The sequence below is a fragment of the Phocoena sinus genome, chromosome 16 (assembly GCF_008692025.1).
Source record: "Phocoena sinus isolate mPhoSin1 chromosome 16, mPhoSin1.pri, whole genome shotgun sequence".
In the NCBI taxonomy this organism is placed as follows: Eukaryota; Metazoa; Chordata; class Mammalia; order Artiodactyla; family Phocoenidae; genus Phocoena; species Phocoena sinus.
This window is the reverse complement of record NC_045778.1, coordinates 22,255,814-22,273,417: the sequence shown is the minus strand read 5'-3', so window position 1 is coordinate 22,273,417 and position 17,604 is coordinate 22,255,814. Positions and strand designations below refer to the sequence as shown.

The 17,604-nt window shown below is 55.6% G+C and overlaps 1 protein-coding gene across 14 annotated transcripts in view; it reads right to left on the bottom strand.

The window, feature by feature from the left end:
* Nucleotides 1-17,604, bottom strand: part of COL13A1 (collagen type XIII alpha 1 chain) — a 144,679-nt gene that overhangs the window by 32,889 nt on the left and 94,186 nt on the right. For 11 of the 14 annotated variants that reach the window (XM_032608166.1, XM_032608167.1, XM_032608178.1 and 8 more), the window contains 7 exons: nucleotides 17,272-17,298; nucleotides 16,473-16,508; nucleotides 6,315-6,359; nucleotides 5,162-5,194; nucleotides 4,301-4,327; nucleotides 1,764-1,817; nucleotides 702-788 (listed from right to left, as the gene is read on the bottom strand). In XM_032608166.1, the coding sequence (XP_032464057.1) occupies nucleotides 702-788; nucleotides 1,764-1,817; nucleotides 4,301-4,327; nucleotides 5,162-5,194; nucleotides 6,315-6,359; nucleotides 16,473-16,508; nucleotides 17,272-17,298 (309 nt within the window). The remainder of the gene's footprint in view (nucleotides 1-701; nucleotides 789-1,763; nucleotides 1,818-4,300; nucleotides 4,328-5,161; nucleotides 5,195-6,314; nucleotides 6,360-16,472; nucleotides 16,509-17,271; nucleotides 17,299-17,604) is intronic. The other 3 variants (XM_032608174.1, XM_032608170.1, XM_032608179.1) reach the window with 3 other exon arrangements.

Here is a 17,604-nt window from a genome sequence, read left to right as displayed (position 1 = left end):
GTCTGTGGGGTTCCCTGTGGCCCCCTACACTATATTCCTGTGAATTGTGGGTTTGCTTCTCCTGCTAGATGGTGGGCAAGCCGAGGGCAGGTTTCTCGGCAGCTTCACAGCCCTACAGCAGCCCTTGATAAACGTCGGGGGAATGAATGCGGGTATTGCCTCAGATCACGCAGAGTAATCAATCCTTTCCTTTTAAGCGAAGCAAGACACCGCCTTATTTCCCTGTGCTGTTAAAATAAACCGAGCAACGCAGGAGGCATCTGCCTCGCAGAACTCAAGTCTTACCACTGCAGCTTGCACCCTCTGCAAGGGAAGTGTGGGCAGCCCCATTTGTAGCTGTCTCACTGCTGCAACCGCACCTCCCCGCAGTGTGCCGCACCAGGTGGGCCCAGCTGACCCCTGACCTGCAACTGATTTAGAGCCTAAGCTAGGGGCCTTTCTGGTTGTCCTAAGACCTTGTAGCCATTGGTCCTTGACTCAGTTACATCATAGCCATTTGAATCAATGGGACCATCCATCTGCCCTAGAGATGCTTGGAAGCAGAAGCTTGGTCCAAATGACCTTTCTAGAATCCACTGGAAAAACCACACAGAGCAGGAGAGAAGGCAAGGTGCCCAGGACACGGGGTCCCCCAAATGGACTAAGGATAAAGGCCACAGGCAGACATCTGCCTTGAGCACTGATCCCAGGGAAAGACTCACCTTTGGCCCTGGGGGCCCAGGGAGCCCTGGGGGCCCAGGCTCCCCTCTGCCCCCTCCAATGGAGTTGCCGGCATCTCCCTTTTCTCCCTGGGGGTGGAAGGCAGAGTTACCATCACTAACTCTGGAAGAAGGTGGTTGATCCCTGTCTTTTCTCCCCTCACAATTCGAAGGAGTGAAGGCAGCAGACTGCCTCTCAGTCTATGCTGAATGTTGGGGGACATTAAGGGACTGTGGGCTCCAGGATGGCCTTCAGAAACCTGGCTGTGGGATTTGAGGAGAGAATGGAGCTGGTTACTGAAGGAGAATGGGTGTAGAGCTAGAACAAGACACCCATCAGGACCAGGATCTAGAGCAGTGTTTCTCAAAGTATGTTCCCTGGAACACTCCTTCCACAGGTTGGGAATATTCGAAACATGAAAAAAAGGGGTCTGGTGGCCAAACAATGTTGGAAAGGCAAAGTGAAATGAAGCTTCGCAGGCTCTTTCACTGCAGGGTGCTAGGAGCCTCTTAGGCCAAGGTGCCCATGACTCTCTGAGGAGCCTGTTTTATTTATTTAAATTTTTACTGGAGTAGAGTTGATTTACAATGTTGTGTTAGTTTCAGGTATACAGCAAAGTAAATCAGTTATACATGTACATATGTCTAATCTTTTTTAGATTCTTTTCCCATATAGGCCATTACAGAGTATTGAGTAGAGTTCTGAGGGACCTGTTCTATATAGCTTTCCCCACACTTATTTGACCCAAGTCTATTTTTTTTTTTTAAGTGGAATATCTTACAGAGCTCACATATGGTGGTGCAAAGAAATCAGACCAGGTCATAGCTACTAAATTCTTTGAACTGGGGCATTTTTTTTTTTGCCAATCAGGGCCTCCCATGTGGAACCCCATGCCTCTGTCCCCCAAAACACAATCTGGCTGTGTTCCAGCTGCTTTCCCCCAATCTGGGAGGGACACCTCCAGTGCTGGGGCCCGTGTGAATGTGCAGGGCTAGGAATGTGGCTGGGGATGGACACTGGGGCCTTTACACAGAACCCACCATTCAGAGCTGGTTGCTACCCACCTTCTGCCCTAGGAGGCCGAGTAGCCCAGGGGGGCCCGCAGCCCCCTTCTCACCCTGCGGAGGAAATGCAGACAGTTTGGGTTAGGAACTGTTTCTCCGGGATGTTGGCGAAGGCACCAGCCCTCCAGCGTCGGGCCTTGGCTTTTCTCTCTCGTCTCTCTGCCCCTGCGTGGGCTCTTCTCGGAAGGACTCCACTTCCGGCTGGACCCCATAAGGGACCAGACTCCTTCCTTGGGACACTTCACCCTGGTATTGTTATCCTCCCCGTCCTGTGTGGGTGGGGCCCTCAGCACTTACGCAGGGAGAGGGGCCAGGAGCATTCAGTCACTTTTGGGGGTCTCCTGGGGACAGGTGAGCAGTTCAGAATGCCAGTATTTGGGAAAGGCTTTTTTAAACCGCTTGGCTCTTTTTTATGTTTGTAATGTCTAGCAATTAGATACCCCTGGTCTCTAGGGAGAGCTTTCCGTCTACCTCCTCCCTACCTCTAGGGAGGACAAAAACTATCGAACCAGAACTTCTCCTTTGGAGGAATATTTTGAGAAGTTTGCCTCCTATTATGGGTTGAATTGTGTCCCATGAAAATTCGTTTGTTGAAGTCCTAACTCCAAGTATCTCAGAATGTGACCTTATTTGGAAACTGGGCCATTGGAGATGTAATTAGCTAAGTTATGAGGTGGGCCCCTAATCCAATATGATTGGTGTCCTTATAAAAAGGGGAAATTTGGACACAGACATGCATATCGGGAGAACACCGTGTGAAGATGAAGGCAGAGATTGGGGCGATGCTTCTACAAGCCAAGGTGCCAGCAAACTACCGGACACTAAAAGAGAAGCACGGAACAGATTTTTCTTCACACCCCACAGAAGGAACTAACCCTGTCAACACCTTGATCTCAGACTTCTGTCCTCAGAACTGTGGGACAATACATTTCTGTTGTAGAAGCCACACAGTTTGTGGTCCTGTGTTAGGGCAGCCCTAGTAAACGAGTACCCCTCCCTAACTAGCTTCTTCCTGAAGAACACTTTTTCTCCCTTATGGCGCAAGTCCCAGAGCCCTGCTCTCATTGCAGAAAGGAAGGGGCTCCGAGACTGTGGACGACCCCTCACTGTAGCAGTGACACAGCCACGTCCAGCACCCAGGTCCGCCTTCTACGCCACAAAGACTTCACTTTGATTCAGAGCGTCCAGTATCAAGAAGGCCCCTGCCTGGCCAGCATGAGAAGCCCCACTCTCCATAGCCCGAAGGCTGGTGGTTCTCATAGGTAATAATATAAATTGAGGACCCTGGGGTTATAACGTGCTCACATCTCAATGAACTTTTCAGCTGGAGCCACAAAAGTTGCCACAGCAAATCTTTAGCTGTCTTCCCCTTGCCACCTGCCCTTGGGTACAAGCTGAATGACAAAATGGCCTGTAGCAGGCTAAGGGAGGAGAGGAGGGGCAGATAAGGGCCCAGGTGATGAGAGGGATGTGAATCCTGAGGCCCCAGCTGGCCCTGCTGTGCCTGGGCTGTGCCTTTGCCTTTAGCTGGGGCACCCCCTCAAACAGGCCAGGTCTAAGGGAAAGGGTGCGGTCCTGCCCTACAGAGGTCCTGGGGGACGGGGGTGGGGGGAGGGAAAGCTTCCCTTCCTTCTAGGCTTTCCTCCTGGGTACCCAATGGCTTTCAAGGAGAAAAGCTGTGCTCTTGAGTGTGAATTTCCTGAAGCTTTGCCAGGCCATCGAGGCACTCCCTTTTTCCTGGAGACACATGCACCCACTGCACACTGCAAGCAGCACGCCAGCCATAGGGGTGGGGCAGGCAGTGGGGGACCAGCAGAGGCCAGGATGAAGGGAGCACACACTCAAGGACACGGTATCCTACCCTCTGCCCCGTCTTTCCCAGCAAACCTGGGGGCCCCGGCTTCCCTGTTGCTCCTGGGTCTCCCTTTGGGTTAAGAAGAGAAAGTCACTGATAAGAGGATGGGGTAGGGGTGGTGAGGGGTACGAAGGGCAGTAATCATAGACCAGTGTTTCCAGAATACTTGCCTCGTAAGACGCTCCTCTTAAAAAAAGAATGCCCTGGTCAGAAAGTTTGAAAATGCTGCACAAGACCCTGCATTTTTTTTTTTTTTTTTTAAGAGTTTCCCAATGTATATTTAGCAGAGTAAAGGCTCTGAGAAGGCCTGCAGTAAAGACACCTGCGTAATAGTTTTAACCCTGCATTTCTCGAACGTATTTGACCATGGAAACTTTTTCTCATGTTACATCTCTTATTGTCCTGGATGAGAGAGACAGAGGAGCCCTGTGGGTACAGGGGACCACAGTCACCACTGGAGCTGGTGTGAATGCAAACCAGACCGCTGCCCAGGCCAGGATCCAGGGAAGTGGGGAGGCATCTGCAGAGCATTCCTGAGGAGCAAGCCCCTCCCCGCAAGCTCTCCTCTGCTCAGTCAGGTCCCCAGCCCCAGGCTAGCCTCGGGGGACCAGGAGCAAAACAGCAGCAGCCCCTCCCACCTCCATCCCACACCTGACACCACCTGTTGCCTCTGTATCAGTACCTTGGCTCCTGGGATCCCAGGCTCACCCTGTGTAGGAAAAAAACAAGACTCAGGTAAAAAGAAATGAGAGAGCGAGAGTGAGTGAACGCAGAAGCAGAGGAGTGAAGGCATCTGAGGGTAGGGGAAGCGTTTGGCCAGCCCAGGGCTTCCCGCTGCCTAGGACTCGGGCCCCTCCTGGACTGTCCCTTATTCTTCCCCCAGGTGAGAGAGGTGGCAGGTGTGAGGCAGCCCAGGAGGAGGGAGAGGACGGAAGGGACATTTGCTTCTGACACGGTGTCCCTGTAAGTGACCTGCTGGGAGATCCACATTGAGCATTTGTGCTTCCAGGGTGTCTCCTCCCATCTGCTGAATTAAAAAATTTTTTTTTTTTTGCCGTATGAGGGCCTCTCACTGTTGTGGCCTCTCCTGTTGCGGAGCACAGGCTCCGGATGCACAGGCTCAGCTGCCATGGCTCATGGGCCCAGCCGCTCCGCGGCATGTGGGATCTTCCCGGACCGGGGCACGAACCCGCATCCCCTGCATCGGCAGGCGGACTCTCAACCACTGCGCCACCAGGGAAGCCCCCATCTGCTGAATTTTGGAGTGTAAAGCAAAGTGCTAGGTTCCTTTCACATCGGCAGGCTGGCAAGACCTTTAGTTGAGGCTGGTAAACCTTTGCCACTTGCTTGCAAGGCTTAGTTAAACATCTGTTGTTCCATCTGTGCATCTGGCAAAAATGTTGCTTTAAGAGAAATGGTTCTGAAACCTGTCTGCTCCCTCCTTGGTCCAGTGGCCACCCAATGAGCCCCTGAAGCCCAACTCTGTCCTCTCTCCATCCCTCCCACCCTGCCCCTCAGGTGTTGAGTTACAAGGTCCACTGACCTTCATCCCGGCCACAGCAATTCCAGGAGCCCCCTGGCAGAGAGAAGGAAAGGCATGGGGACTTTCTTACCCAGCGGGAAGCACAGAGGATGTGGCCAGCCTCCTCTCCCAGCCTCTTCTTGGGGAGATGTGAGATGTGGAGGCTTCTGCCTGCCCCCAGGCCCACAGGGAAGGGGGTTGCTGAGCTTGGCACAGAGGGAGTGGGTCCGAGGAAGAGGCTCTGCACAGCTCAGCTGGGCTCCCTGGGCTTCCCACCCACCTGCTCAGCCCCTAGACCCTCCTGGGGGACTTAGAGGGCACTGTGTCAGGCAGCCCATGGCTGGGCTAGAGAGGGGCCTCCCTGGGTGGGATGCGGGGAGGGCTTCTTGGGATAGGAAAGGAGGAGGAGGACAAAGGGGAGAAAGGGAGAGCCATGGGGAAGGGGACAATAGATGGCCGAGTTCACCAAACTCCTGGACCCTGAGGGTGCCCGTGGGACTCTCCTCAAGGGAGCTCTCTGGCCCTATGCCCTGATGGACTGGGGAGTGGCTGGGAGTGAACTCCATTTCCTTATCAACCCAAGACCACCAACTTTGAGGTAAACAGGCTGCCAAGCACACCACTTAGTAAATTCCAAGTGAAGGTGATTTTTAGGTGGTTCCGATTCCCACATGGGTCTCAGAAGTGCAGCCAGAGCTGGGGGTACCTGAAAGGACTTTTTTTTTTTTTTTTTTTCGGTACGCGGGCCTCTCACTGTTGTGGCCTCTCCCGTTGTGGAGCACAGGCTCTGGACACGCAGGCTCAGTGGCCATGGCTCACGGGCCCAGCCGCTCCGCGGCATGTGGGATCTTCCCGGACCGGGGCACAAACCCGCGTCCCCTGCATCAGCAGGCGGACTCTCAACCACTGCACCACCAGGGAAGCCCTTGAGAGGACTTTTATGACCCACAGTTGCCCACAAGGAGGCCTGGCCATGTCGGGAGGGCACTGCTGAGTGATGGTTCATGGGCCAAAAAGGAGCACCCCTGCCTGGAAGACAGGCCAGGCAGCAAAGGGGAGAGGACGGGAAGAAATGTGCACCCCATCTCCTGTCTTTACAGCAAGACAGGATGCGGGAAGGGAACGAGCGGGGAGAGAGGGCTGGGGCTGGGGGAGCTGCCTGGGGGTGGCGTACCTTTGCTCCGTGTTTGCCCGGCATCCCTGGCATGCCCCGTTCTCCCTGAAGGAAGAAACAAGAGAAACAGTGAGAAGAGGACCAGACTCAGGGCCCAAGGTCTTGGCCCTGGAAGCGTGGCCTGCAAGGATGTCAGTGAGAGTGGTTGCTGTGGAAGCTTGGGATGACCGTCCAGCCCGTGAGGAGCTTGAGGTCCCCACCATTGCCGGCAGCCACGGTGGGCCACTCTTCTCAGCAAGGTGGACCTGCACAAGGACCCGAGTCGCAGACCACAGAGCAGGAAAGAGCCCCAGAGAGAGGCCCACCAGGAGGAGCCTGAGGCCAGGGAGGGGGAAAGCGGACTTGCACAAGGTTTCCTGCCTGACGGGGGCCTGGGCTAGGGCCGTGGGCCTGAGCCGCCCACTTGGCCACTTGCCTACTGCATACCTTCCCTCCCTCCCTGGCCTGCTGCCTCCTGCCCATTTTCACTCTGCACGTTTGCATGGGTGGTACTGCTGGCTGAGCCAGATGGGGCTCCGGCCTCTCCTCTTCCCTGGGGTCCTCTTCCTTCCAGGTTCCTTGGGTCTAACTCTTCCCGAGGACATAAGGGCTTTGGCCCCAGGTCGGGGAGGCTTTGGGCGGTGGGGGACTGTGGATGGAGGCAGGGCGTGGCCCGGAGCCCACCCACTTCTCTGCACTCCTGGCCCTGCCTGGCCAGAGGCACCAGTCACGTGGCTGCTTCTCCAGGATATCACACTTGGGCTTTGCTCTACCATCTCGGCAGTGTCCTGTCTTTTTGTGTAACCTCTTTACTTCCTGGCGAAAATGCCAAATCTAAGGGGAGGAGTGGGCTCAGGAAGGACAGGGAGTGTCCTGCCCTCCTTGGAAGGACACACCAGGAGGAGATGGGGTTGGAGGTGACAGCCAACAACAATTGGGGGCCGAGAGTAGGTGAGTCAAGACTTACCCGCTGTGTCAGAGGGGGAGGGGTGCAGGGGAGGAAGGAGGCCTTTGTCTCCACGAGTGGAACCCCAAAAGAAGTCCCAGTGTAAGCCCCAGCCAGGGCTCAGGGTGCTGTGCAGCATGCGTGGTAGCAGCTCAGACCCTGTGGCCTGGAGGCCACGCTGCGTACCCCACAGGCAGAGGGGGAACATGGCCCCACCTGGCCTCCATCTTTTCAGCTGACCTCGTCCCTTCCCTGACATCTTACAGGAAGCCCTGGTCCACCCCTCTCCTTGCAGAGGCTGAAGCTACTCCCAACCTTTCCCCTCCATGACTGGGCCTCCACGCTGGCATCCAGATAAGCGTCCAACACACAGACTGGACAGTAACACTCCTGTACTTTGACACCGCCACCGCCCGGCACTGACTGTGGCAAAGGGGCCAGGCTCCTGAGCATGGCATTCCACCCCAGCTCCCTCCTGGTCTCATCGCCTCACATCCTGACACCTACACTGTTTCTCTGGAAACATCACCCGTTTTCAGAATTCTCTGCCTTTCTGCTATTTCCTCTGCTCAAAACCCTATTCACCCTTGGGGTGCTGGTCAAACACCAGCTCCTCGTGAAGCTTTTTGCTCTGCCCATAGCCCAGTGCTGGTTCCTCAGTGCAGCGGGAGCCACTGTGTGTATGTCACCTGTATACACAAACCATGTCTGATAGGGACGGCTTCATCTCCATCCTCTTTGGGTCAAGTCTCTGAATTCTGTGAAAGGCCCAGAAACTTTAGCTCCAAATGCAGGAGCCCTCCCTCACCCGACCCCACCAGGACCCCTGAGCCACAGGCAGGGGTGGTAGAGCTGGACTCAGAAGTGACCACAGCAGACAAGCTGGTGCCCCAGGTCTGCCTCAGGCACTAAATTCTGGTAAATCCCTCTTGTAGGCAAGAGTGGAGAAAGGCACAGCCATTTACTCTGTCTGTTATGTGTCTGGCACTGAGTTAAGCCTTTACATCCTTCTTCTATTCAATCTCTAAGAATCCCCTCTGATCAGTGAGGGAGTGGATGTTATTCCTGTTTCACAGGTCAGCAAACTGTGGCTCTGGAAGGCTAGGTATGATTGCCAGTGTCACACAGAGCAGGGATTTGGACACAGGTCTTTTGTCTGCCAAGTGCAGGTACCAGCGACTGGTGCTCCGTCGCTTCTGTTAAACACCCTCTGCAGGTCAAAAGCAGGGCAAAGCCCTCTCTTCTGGATGGCCCTCTGGTCTGTGCCCCATAGGGGTGAAAAGTCAGTGCTCAGGCCAGGGCTGTGTCTTTAACCACAGGCCCCAGGGAAAAGAGCTGAGCCCGGCCGGCCTGTGAGCACAGTTCTGCTCTACGGCCAGCAGAGGGCGCCACAGGACTTCACCAGAAGTCTGGCAACAGTGGCTGTAGCGTGCCAGCCGTGGGCCCCATCACTCTTTCCTTTGGAGGACCCCTGCTCAAATTCCAAACAACCCAACTGGGTTGACTCAGCCCCGAGGACACCAGGCAGAGTTCCCTGGGGGTGGGGAGGTACAGGTGGGAGGTCAGCTTGGGCGTCCCTGACTATTCAAGGATCTCCTGTTTGCCCCATTTTTCCTCTTCCCATCTTTCCCTCAGCTTTCCCCTAATACATGTGTCCTCACCTTCCCACCCCCACCGAGGGAGCTGGGCGGGGGAGTCAGGAAAGGCTGTCTGTGGAACCCTGCATAAGTCACTTCCTCTCTCTGGGTCTGCAAAGAGGGACTGGACTAGACCCTTCCTACCCACCCCTGCTCCTGACAGGCCAAAGCCGAGGAGCTGACACTGGGTGTGTTGGCAGTTCCGGAACAAGGCTCCTCGGGGGAGGGAACGTTAGCTCTGCGGCTCTACGAGGGGCTCAGTTGGTCTCCTTCTGCTCCGGAGGACAGCCTGGGATGCCTCAGTAGGGGAGGAGGCTGGGGTCTGCCCACGCTCTCCCATCTCCACGTGAGCTGTGCAGAGCAGAACCCTGGGAGTGAGGGTTTCCGGGCTAATCGGGGTTGTCTTCAGCCCATGATGGTTTGTATGTAAAGATGCAACCGCACACTCCAGGGAAATCTGGGCCCCTCGCAGCCTCTAAGGAGGCAAGCCTCCTCGTTAGGGTGGCTGACCTTTGCCCCTTCTCTCCCCTCTGGGTCAAGTCTCTTAATTCTCTAGGTGACCCAGGCTCCCTTGATCCCCATCCCGGGGCCTCCCTCACTTCCCACCCCTCTGCTGGGCAGGAAGCAGGGGTGGCCCCGGCTGACCCCACCCTGCGGGCTCATTGCACTCTCACCAGTCTCCTTCTCCAGGGCTTGTCTCCAGGGGCTTGCCCCAGCCTGACCTCTGAACCGGCGGCTGGGCTCATTCTGCACCAGAAAACATTGATTCTGGACGGTGGGAGAGGTGAGAGCGGGCTGAGAGTCATGATCAAGGACTCCAGGGTGGCTGAGGGCAGGGCATTCATTTGCAGGGGTGGTGGGATGGGGGACGGGGAGCATTTCCGGGGCCATTGCTAAAGGGAGGACATTGACACACTGCGCACAGAGCTTTTCCTCATGGCATGGCTTTGCGAGAGCACATCTAGAGGCTCCTTCTTTCCCATTTCACTTCGTAGAAGTTATTTTGTTTAAAAGGTTTAAGTTTGGAATTGTCCTAAATTTAGATCCACTGACTCACTAATGTCTTAGCTGGGGAGGGAGAGCTCATAGTCTGCCAAAACGCGAGGGCCCCAATTTACCTCCTGTACCTCCTGTCCTCCCAGCAGGGAGCTCGGCCACCGGATCCGGGCCATCCAGCAGCTGGGAAAGTGGGCGCTCCAAGCATTTCAAAGGGTCCTGCCCCAGATGCACGGAGCAGGGGCAGTGGTCCCTGCTGTGGAACCTGGCCTGTGACCCCCAGGCCAGCCCTGCCCTGCCTACCACCTGGGAGACTGGCTCTTTAACCTTGGTGCCAAGAACCAAGGACGCTGGCTGGCTGGCCTGGAAGGGGTGGATTCCAGTCTTTGTGGCCAAGAAAGTGCTGGGGTGAGTACAGGTGGCTGCTCTGAATGACCTTGAAGGCCATCCAAGCCCCCACTTTGATGATGCCACTGACTCCAGCTGCCCCTGTCCAGAGTTCGCACCAGCATCAATAGGTTCTCTATTCTGGTTCCGCTTCCAGGTGGGAGGACGCATCCTTTACCCAGAGGACAGGATGGAAGCGAGCTCCTTGGAGCACAAACGGGTCGTGCTCTGCTCTCTTAATTGGTGATTTACTGTTTGTTGAACAAGCGGGGCAGGGACTTGGCAAGAAGACATAGTCTCGAAAGAGGTGGGGGGCTTCCAGGTCAGCTCCCCAGCTGAGCAAAGGTCAGGCCAGAGGAGCAGGGGGAGATGCGTAGACCTCCCTAACATGAGGCTCCCGCTGCGGCCCAGCTGCGGGTGAGGAGGGCCCTGGGCCTGAGCAGCTCCACACAGACTCTTTGTTCTCTGCAGGGAAGAAGTATGGGGAGTGGAGGGCTGGGGGGAGGCCAGCAGGTGACTCAGGCCTTAAGTCTGGACCAGTGCCCTTTCCCGGGTTGGAAAAGCTGGGTGAGGAGGGCTAATGTCTTCCTCTCCCCTAAAGAGTTCCCAGGACTCCCATCTGGGAGAAAGGCAGCGCGGCTCCCTCTTCTCTGCCCTAGCCAGCTCCAGACTGGAGAGGCCTGGGACCGCGGAAACGCCAGGTCCTCCGGTAATTAGGGCCGGCAGGAAGTGATCCGGGGAATTACCGGGGTCAGGCGCCCCACCGAAGGCCAGGGCTTTGGAAGGGCGGCTGGCTTGTAATCTCGATTTGAGATCAGTTGATTTTGTAGTTAGTTCCAAAAAGAAAAGTCAGCTCTAATTAATCTGGGGACTTCGGAGTGCAGGAGAAACAGGGCCCAGAGAGCACAGGCTGGGGGCTGGAGTCTGGCGGAGCGGGAGTCCCATCAGCCCCCAGGAGGCCTCAGATCTGGGGCCCGTGTCTCAGCTCCCTGATCTGCTTTAATTGAAATGGTCTGGATGCCCCCGCTGGGAATTCATGGCTTTGAAAGCAAGCGCTGTCCCCACTCCAGAAGGCTCCTGCGTCCACGGTTTCCATCTGCATGGAGTGCTCGGCTGCACGTGAGTGTGGCAGGGAGCCTGGGGTTGCCCAGGTCCTCTGGGAGCCAGGGGGTGCAGGGAGGTTTCGACAGCTGCCTTCTCCTGGCTTTACTGGAGGTCCTGGGACCATGCCAGCTCCCTGGGGAAGCATTCGGGTGGAATCAGTGCCAATGGGCAAAGCACTCCCCTTCCTCGTTTCTCTGACTAAAACACACCAAGTACCCCAAGGTCTCTGCCTTAGATGCTCCAGGTCCTGCTCATAGAGAGCCTGAATCCAGCCACAACCTTCTCACAAGAAGGAAAACAGCCCAACTCCCTCGTTCTTTCCATCTAGTAGAGGAAGTGGGGGTCTGGGAGGGGAGGTGTTTGGAAATCATGGGTCCCCCCAGGTTCATAAGACCCAGGTAGTAAAGTCATTTAGAACAAGCCTTTGGGGCCAGACAGATCTGGCCTCACTGCTTTGTAGTTGTGGCCCTTTGGGGATTCACCTCTGTGAACCTTGGTTTGCTCATCTGTAAATTGGGGCTAAGAATAAAACCTCCCTCATAGGGCAGTTATAGGCTCCAATGAGGTGAGGCAAGCCAAGTGCCCCGTACAGCTTGGCACGAAGAGGCCCAGTAAGGTAGATATAATAATACTAGTTATCGCTCGACAGAAGCGTGTCCACCCACATGACGCCTGGCTCTGACCAGCAGCTCAGGACGATCCTGCCCTTTTGCAGAAGGACTGAGGAGGGGTGAGAGGTGGGCGGGGTGGGCGTGCTTCTGCTCCTCACACCCTTGCTCCAGTGCCCTAGCCAGCCGGCCACAGGGCCCATCGGATCTCCTCCCCAGGACTCCGTTTCTGGGGTGCCCCGAGCACCCGCAGTTACAGCCTGAGTGAGCACGAGGCTCTCGCAGCCTGCCTCCTCTGGTCTGAAGACACACAGCCTGCAGCCTGCAGGAGAGCTCTGGCCCTTCATGCAACCACCAAGGCTTAACACCCAGACCACCACATGCGTCAGACTCACCCCCCACTGCCAAGATGGGTGGACCAGCTCTGATGTGCTTAGATATAAGCTCTCACCAGGTTTTGTGATCCACACACAGTCTGACAATACTCGTAGCCTCTTGAAAGACAGCCAAGGTTGTAATGTTTTAAACACACTTTGCGTCTTGCAACATATTTAAAGTAGATTGGCCTCATAAATTTGGATCAAATAGGTACCACGTGGGCACACAACAATACTCACAGTGTCCAGGACGCGGGGCTGGGGCAGCACAGGGCCTGCGGGCGACCCCGGGGCTGTGATCTCAAGTAGCTGGTGGAGACGCTGCCCGATGCCTGGCTGGCCTTGAGAGGACGCCAGGCTGGGACCAGCTGCCAGGGTGGTGGTGGTGGTGGGGAGGATGGAACTAATCATCAGTAAACCTCACAGGATGGAGAAACGTCTTTTGCTGAGAGTTAAATTCACCCCTACTGAAAGAAGGGCCCCGCGTTGTGTGTCACGTTGCCGGGACAGAGCCAATGGAAGCAGATATGGAGGGTTCCATCAGTTACCCTGAGGGTCCCCTCATGCCCTGAACACAAGCGGCGTCTTGGGGCCTCTGTCCCCAGCTTGGTGTCACCAACCAGCAGTACGGAGTGGTGGGTGGGAGCAAACTCATTTTTCAGCATCTGTGACCAAGCTGCCCTTCGTGTTGGTACCTCCAGGCCTCATTCCAGGCAGAGAGCAGAGGGGGAGGAGGAGAGAGAAAAAGAGATCTGACAGACACCCCAGAAAAGAGCCTGGGGGCTAACCCTCCACATCCCAGAGAAACCACAGGGGAGGGTGGTCTGTGCACAGATGGCTTAGCCTGGGGTGAGACCCCCTGAGCAGACATTCACTTCTGCACCAGAGCAAGACGACTGCCTTCCGGGTTCGGACTCATGAGACCTAGCTTCCAATGCCAGCATGACTGTTCACCAGCTGTGCAACCTTGGGCAAAGTATTAACCTCTCTGAGCTTCTCATCTAGACAGTGGGGATAATGCGCTCAAACTACTGGGCCGTGGTGAGGATGAGTCAGAGAGGGAGTGAATGGACTTTGGCTAAACCAGAGATGTGAAGTATTGCTGCCCTTGTCCTTGGGCACCAGACTCTTCATCTCAGAATTCTGACAGGAAGCAAACTGATCACTGGGGCTGTGGCAGTGGGACGGGCACTCATAGCCTCCTGAGAATTGCTTGACCTAGAGGAATGACCCCCAAGTTCTCGGGGGCAGACTCTTTGCTGCTGGCCATCGGTCTCCAGTGCACGCCCTCTGGCCTCTGTTGGACTAGGAGGCTGTGGCGTCGGGGATGACAGGACAAGGGTCCCTGCAGAGTGAGGGCCACCATAGAGACAAGGACGCTGAGACTACCCAGTGCTCCAGGAGCGCCTACTGAAAAGTCTCAAGGACAGGCTGGGAGGAGAGGAGGCAGCAGGAGCCTTCCAGAAACCCAGAGAAGCTAGCAGCCTCACAGCCCCTCCGGATTCCAGGAGAAGAGGCCGTTGTGGAAGGGCAGGGGGTGGTCCGGCAGAGAAAGAAAGAGTGGGGAGCATGAAGGAGAAGGGCCTTCTCAATTCCTCGAGAGCCCTAAGAGCACTGATGCTTCTGACAAGCCCTGGATGCGGATGAAGAAAGGCCTGGACTGGAGGGGCCTGATCATCAAGCCAGGGTGGGGTGGCGGGCTGCTCCTCTCTAGGGGGTATGGAGCCAACTCTGTTCTTAGGAAGCTGTAGCTTCCCTGAGCTGGAAGGGATTTTAGTCCAGTCTCCCATCTGACACAGAAGGTTCTCTTAACACATCCCAGACCCATAGTTATCCAGCCTCTCCTTGAATACCTCGGGTGACAGAGAGCTCCCTCCTTCTCAAGGTAGCCATCTATACTGCTCTACCCTTAGTCACGCACCCTTCCATACTCGAGCCTTCTCTAGCAGCCCTGAGCCTTTTCTCCCCAGAGCAGGCTTCCCAGAGGTCAGAGGCTGCCCCTCCATCAGCAGGACCACACTAGTTTTCTCTGCAAATTCAGTGCAGCCAGGGCTGAATGATTCCTCCCACAATCTGAGCCCAGAATTGCCAAAATCATGGAACCAGGCCCTCTATCATCATGACACCCCAGCCCCAAGCTGACGCCTCTCCATCCCCAGGGCAGCAGACCCCCAACCTCCTTTCTGGATGAACTAGACTTCCCGTTGGCAGGAGAGTGCAGACGCCTACCATAGTATGGATGCCAGCTGAGGGCATCCCCTTGATCCCGGGGGAGACTGCCGCCCTGAAGCTTCTTCACAGTTTGAAAGAGCTGGTCTGGCTGCTAACGGGAAAGCCGACCCCGTGCTGCATCAGGAGAGGCAGTAAATGCTGTGAGTCTGCGTGAGTGGGTGGAGGCAACCTCGGGGGCTGTGATTTCCACTTCCTGACACAGTACAAACTTCGCAGTTTATGCAGAACTAATGAAAGATCTCTTGGGTCTTGCCATTTCACCCACCAAGCACCTGTGAAACAATGCGGCGACAGCAGCCGCCTGATCACAGAGCTACATGGCGTGTGGAATGTGCTTCTCCAGAGTGGTTCTTGCCTTTCCAGAATCCCTCCCCATCCTTGTCCTGCCTTTCCGTCCTGTCTCTTTTCTTCTCCAGGAAGGCGCCAGAGCCTCCCAGCTGGGGCCTGGAGGGTGGGATGGGCTCCTTATGGCAGGTGGTACCCTGTGAAAGACCCGGACCCGGACTTGAATTCCTGCTCTGCCACTTAGGACACTCTGGGCGTGCCTCATTTTCCTCATCTGTTACATAAGGAGAAGAACAGTGTCAGCCTCCTAAGGTGGTCTTAGGATTAGATGTGATGCAAGTCACGTTGAAGGACAGCCTGGTACACAGTAGGCATCTAGTAAGTGGTGCCTAGTATTAAAATGATTTTTATGTTATACAGTCACTGTAATGACCACCTCTGGGCCTCTGCTCAAATTGTTTTCTTGTCTAAAATGCCATTTCCCTTGAAATCTGCTGCTTGAAGGACCACAGTGGTGGATTAAAAATGGCCACAAAGGCTTTGCCACCATTGGACAAGAGGAAGCAGAGGCTGAGTCCCCCAGCCCCACTGACTTGCATGCTTTGGCTGTGTGGCTTGCTTTGGCCAATAGGACTTCAGAAAATGTGATGCAAGGGATGTTTTTGAAAAGCACTTGAGCGTTGGGACTCAACCGTTTTGAAAGCTGACCTAGGCCTGCCATGCTGTGAGGAAACCTCTCTGCCCTACTGGGGCTGAGAGGCCACGTGGAGGAGAACAGAGGTACCCAGCCCACAGCCAGGGCCAACCCCAGGCATGTGGATGAGGCCATCTTGCCCCCTCCCCACCCAGCCTTTCCGCCCAACATCCCATGTGACTGCATCAGTGAGCCCAGAGGAGATACAGAACTCCCACGTGGCCAAGCCACAGAATCCTGAGAAAGAATTGTTTTAAGACAGTAAGTTTGAGACGGTTTGTTACACAGCAATAGATAACCGATACAATTACCCATTCACCAGGATTAAGCTCAGAGGCTGTCCCTTCTCAGAAGACTTCCCAAACTCCTCCCAACCTAGAATTAATCTCCCTGCAGGCTCGAGCACACACACAGCCCCGCCCCACATTGACACAGCACTTTGCAATGGTAGCAGTTAGCACAGTCTGCCTTCACCAGGGTTATTTGTACAGGAATCCTGTCTCTCTGGCCTGTGAGCTGCCAGAGAGCAGGGTTGGGACCCTTTCATATTTCCCACCATGCTCAGAAGCTCTGCCTGGTTCCCACATACTAGGTCCTCAGGGGGGCCAGTGAGAACCTGGCCTGCCTCTGTGCAGACACAGCCACCCAGGCTGGCGGGGGACACACTCCTGGGTCTGAGGTCCAGCAGGGCCACTGACTTGCCCAAGGCCCTTCCCCTTCTGAGCCTCTTCCTCCCCCAGGTGGAGACATGAACCCCTGTTCAGCCCACCTCAAGGGTTTCGAGGCTCCCGCTGGTATGTGTGCAAAAGTGTGTGTGCGTGACCAAGTCCGGACCCTGTGTGCACTGTGGTGAAGCCCCACTTGGGTTGTCACGGGGTGGGGGGGTGGGGTCCTCCGCTCCACTCCTTCTTACCTTCCGGCCGTGGTAGCCCTGGATCCCCGGGTCTCCCTGGGGGAACCAAGAGAAGGCCATTAGAGGGGTTTTCTTGCCACCCCCTTCATATTACCATCCCTCCTCCTTCCAATGACTCCAAATCCTCTGACCTTCACCTCCAGCCATCCCTGGAACAATAACAGGGACTGTTCTACTCTTCAGAATGAGTCCTTGCCTTGCAGAGGCAGAGGGAGGTGGGAAAGGTCAACCTGGCAGGGGCCCAGGACACTTGAGGGTCAGTTACTGTTCTACCATGGACCCTCTGTGGCACCTGGACAAGTCACTTTTCCCCAGGGCTCTAGCTTCTGCATTTGTGAAATGGTTGGCTGCGATCAGTGCTTTGCTACTTCTCATCCCTAGAGCCGCAGGGACTCCAGCTTCAAAGGGAGATTCTGTTTGACATCGTGGGCTTCCAGATAAGGTTTCCAAAGAAACCGGATGACCCTGAAGGTCCTTTCCAGTTCTGGTCCCTTATGAAATGCTGTTTTACTGGGATGTTGTGACAGCGTCCTGGGCATCACTTTTCCAACTAGACCATAACCTCCTTGGAGGGCAGGGCCGCATCTTCCATACCAGCCATAGCACTTGCTTGGCCTGAGCCCACAAAAATGCAATCCTTGCGGGACCCAATCAATTTCTGAGTGGCGTTTTTGGAAATGAGCCACTCGTGATCCTTCTCTCAGCTGAGATCCCCCTCAGCTCCCTTCAGTGCCGCCTCCCCCTCCCTCCTGCAGGGAACTCTCCCGCCCGTTTGATGCATCACCCAGAGGGCCCTCACCTTTGGTCCAGGAGGCCCAGGTAAGCCCTGCAGAAGCAAGAAAAAAGGTGAGTGGATTCCTCTGGCAAACGGTGGGGGCTCGTCATGTTTCCACTGGAGGCTGTAATGGGTTCTGGACGTGTTGAAGAACAGATCCAGAGGGTCCTGGAAGGGTATCTGAAACCTGCTGAGGGAACGTGGGGACAACAGGCTCATGTCCCTCTTTGGAGCCACATGGGCGCCGTGGGCATCTCCGCTGTGCTCGCCCACTGGAAAGTAGGTCAGTGGCATCATGTGAGATTGGCAGTGTGGTTTGGTCCAGATTCCCACCCACCCACCTCCTAACTGGAACCG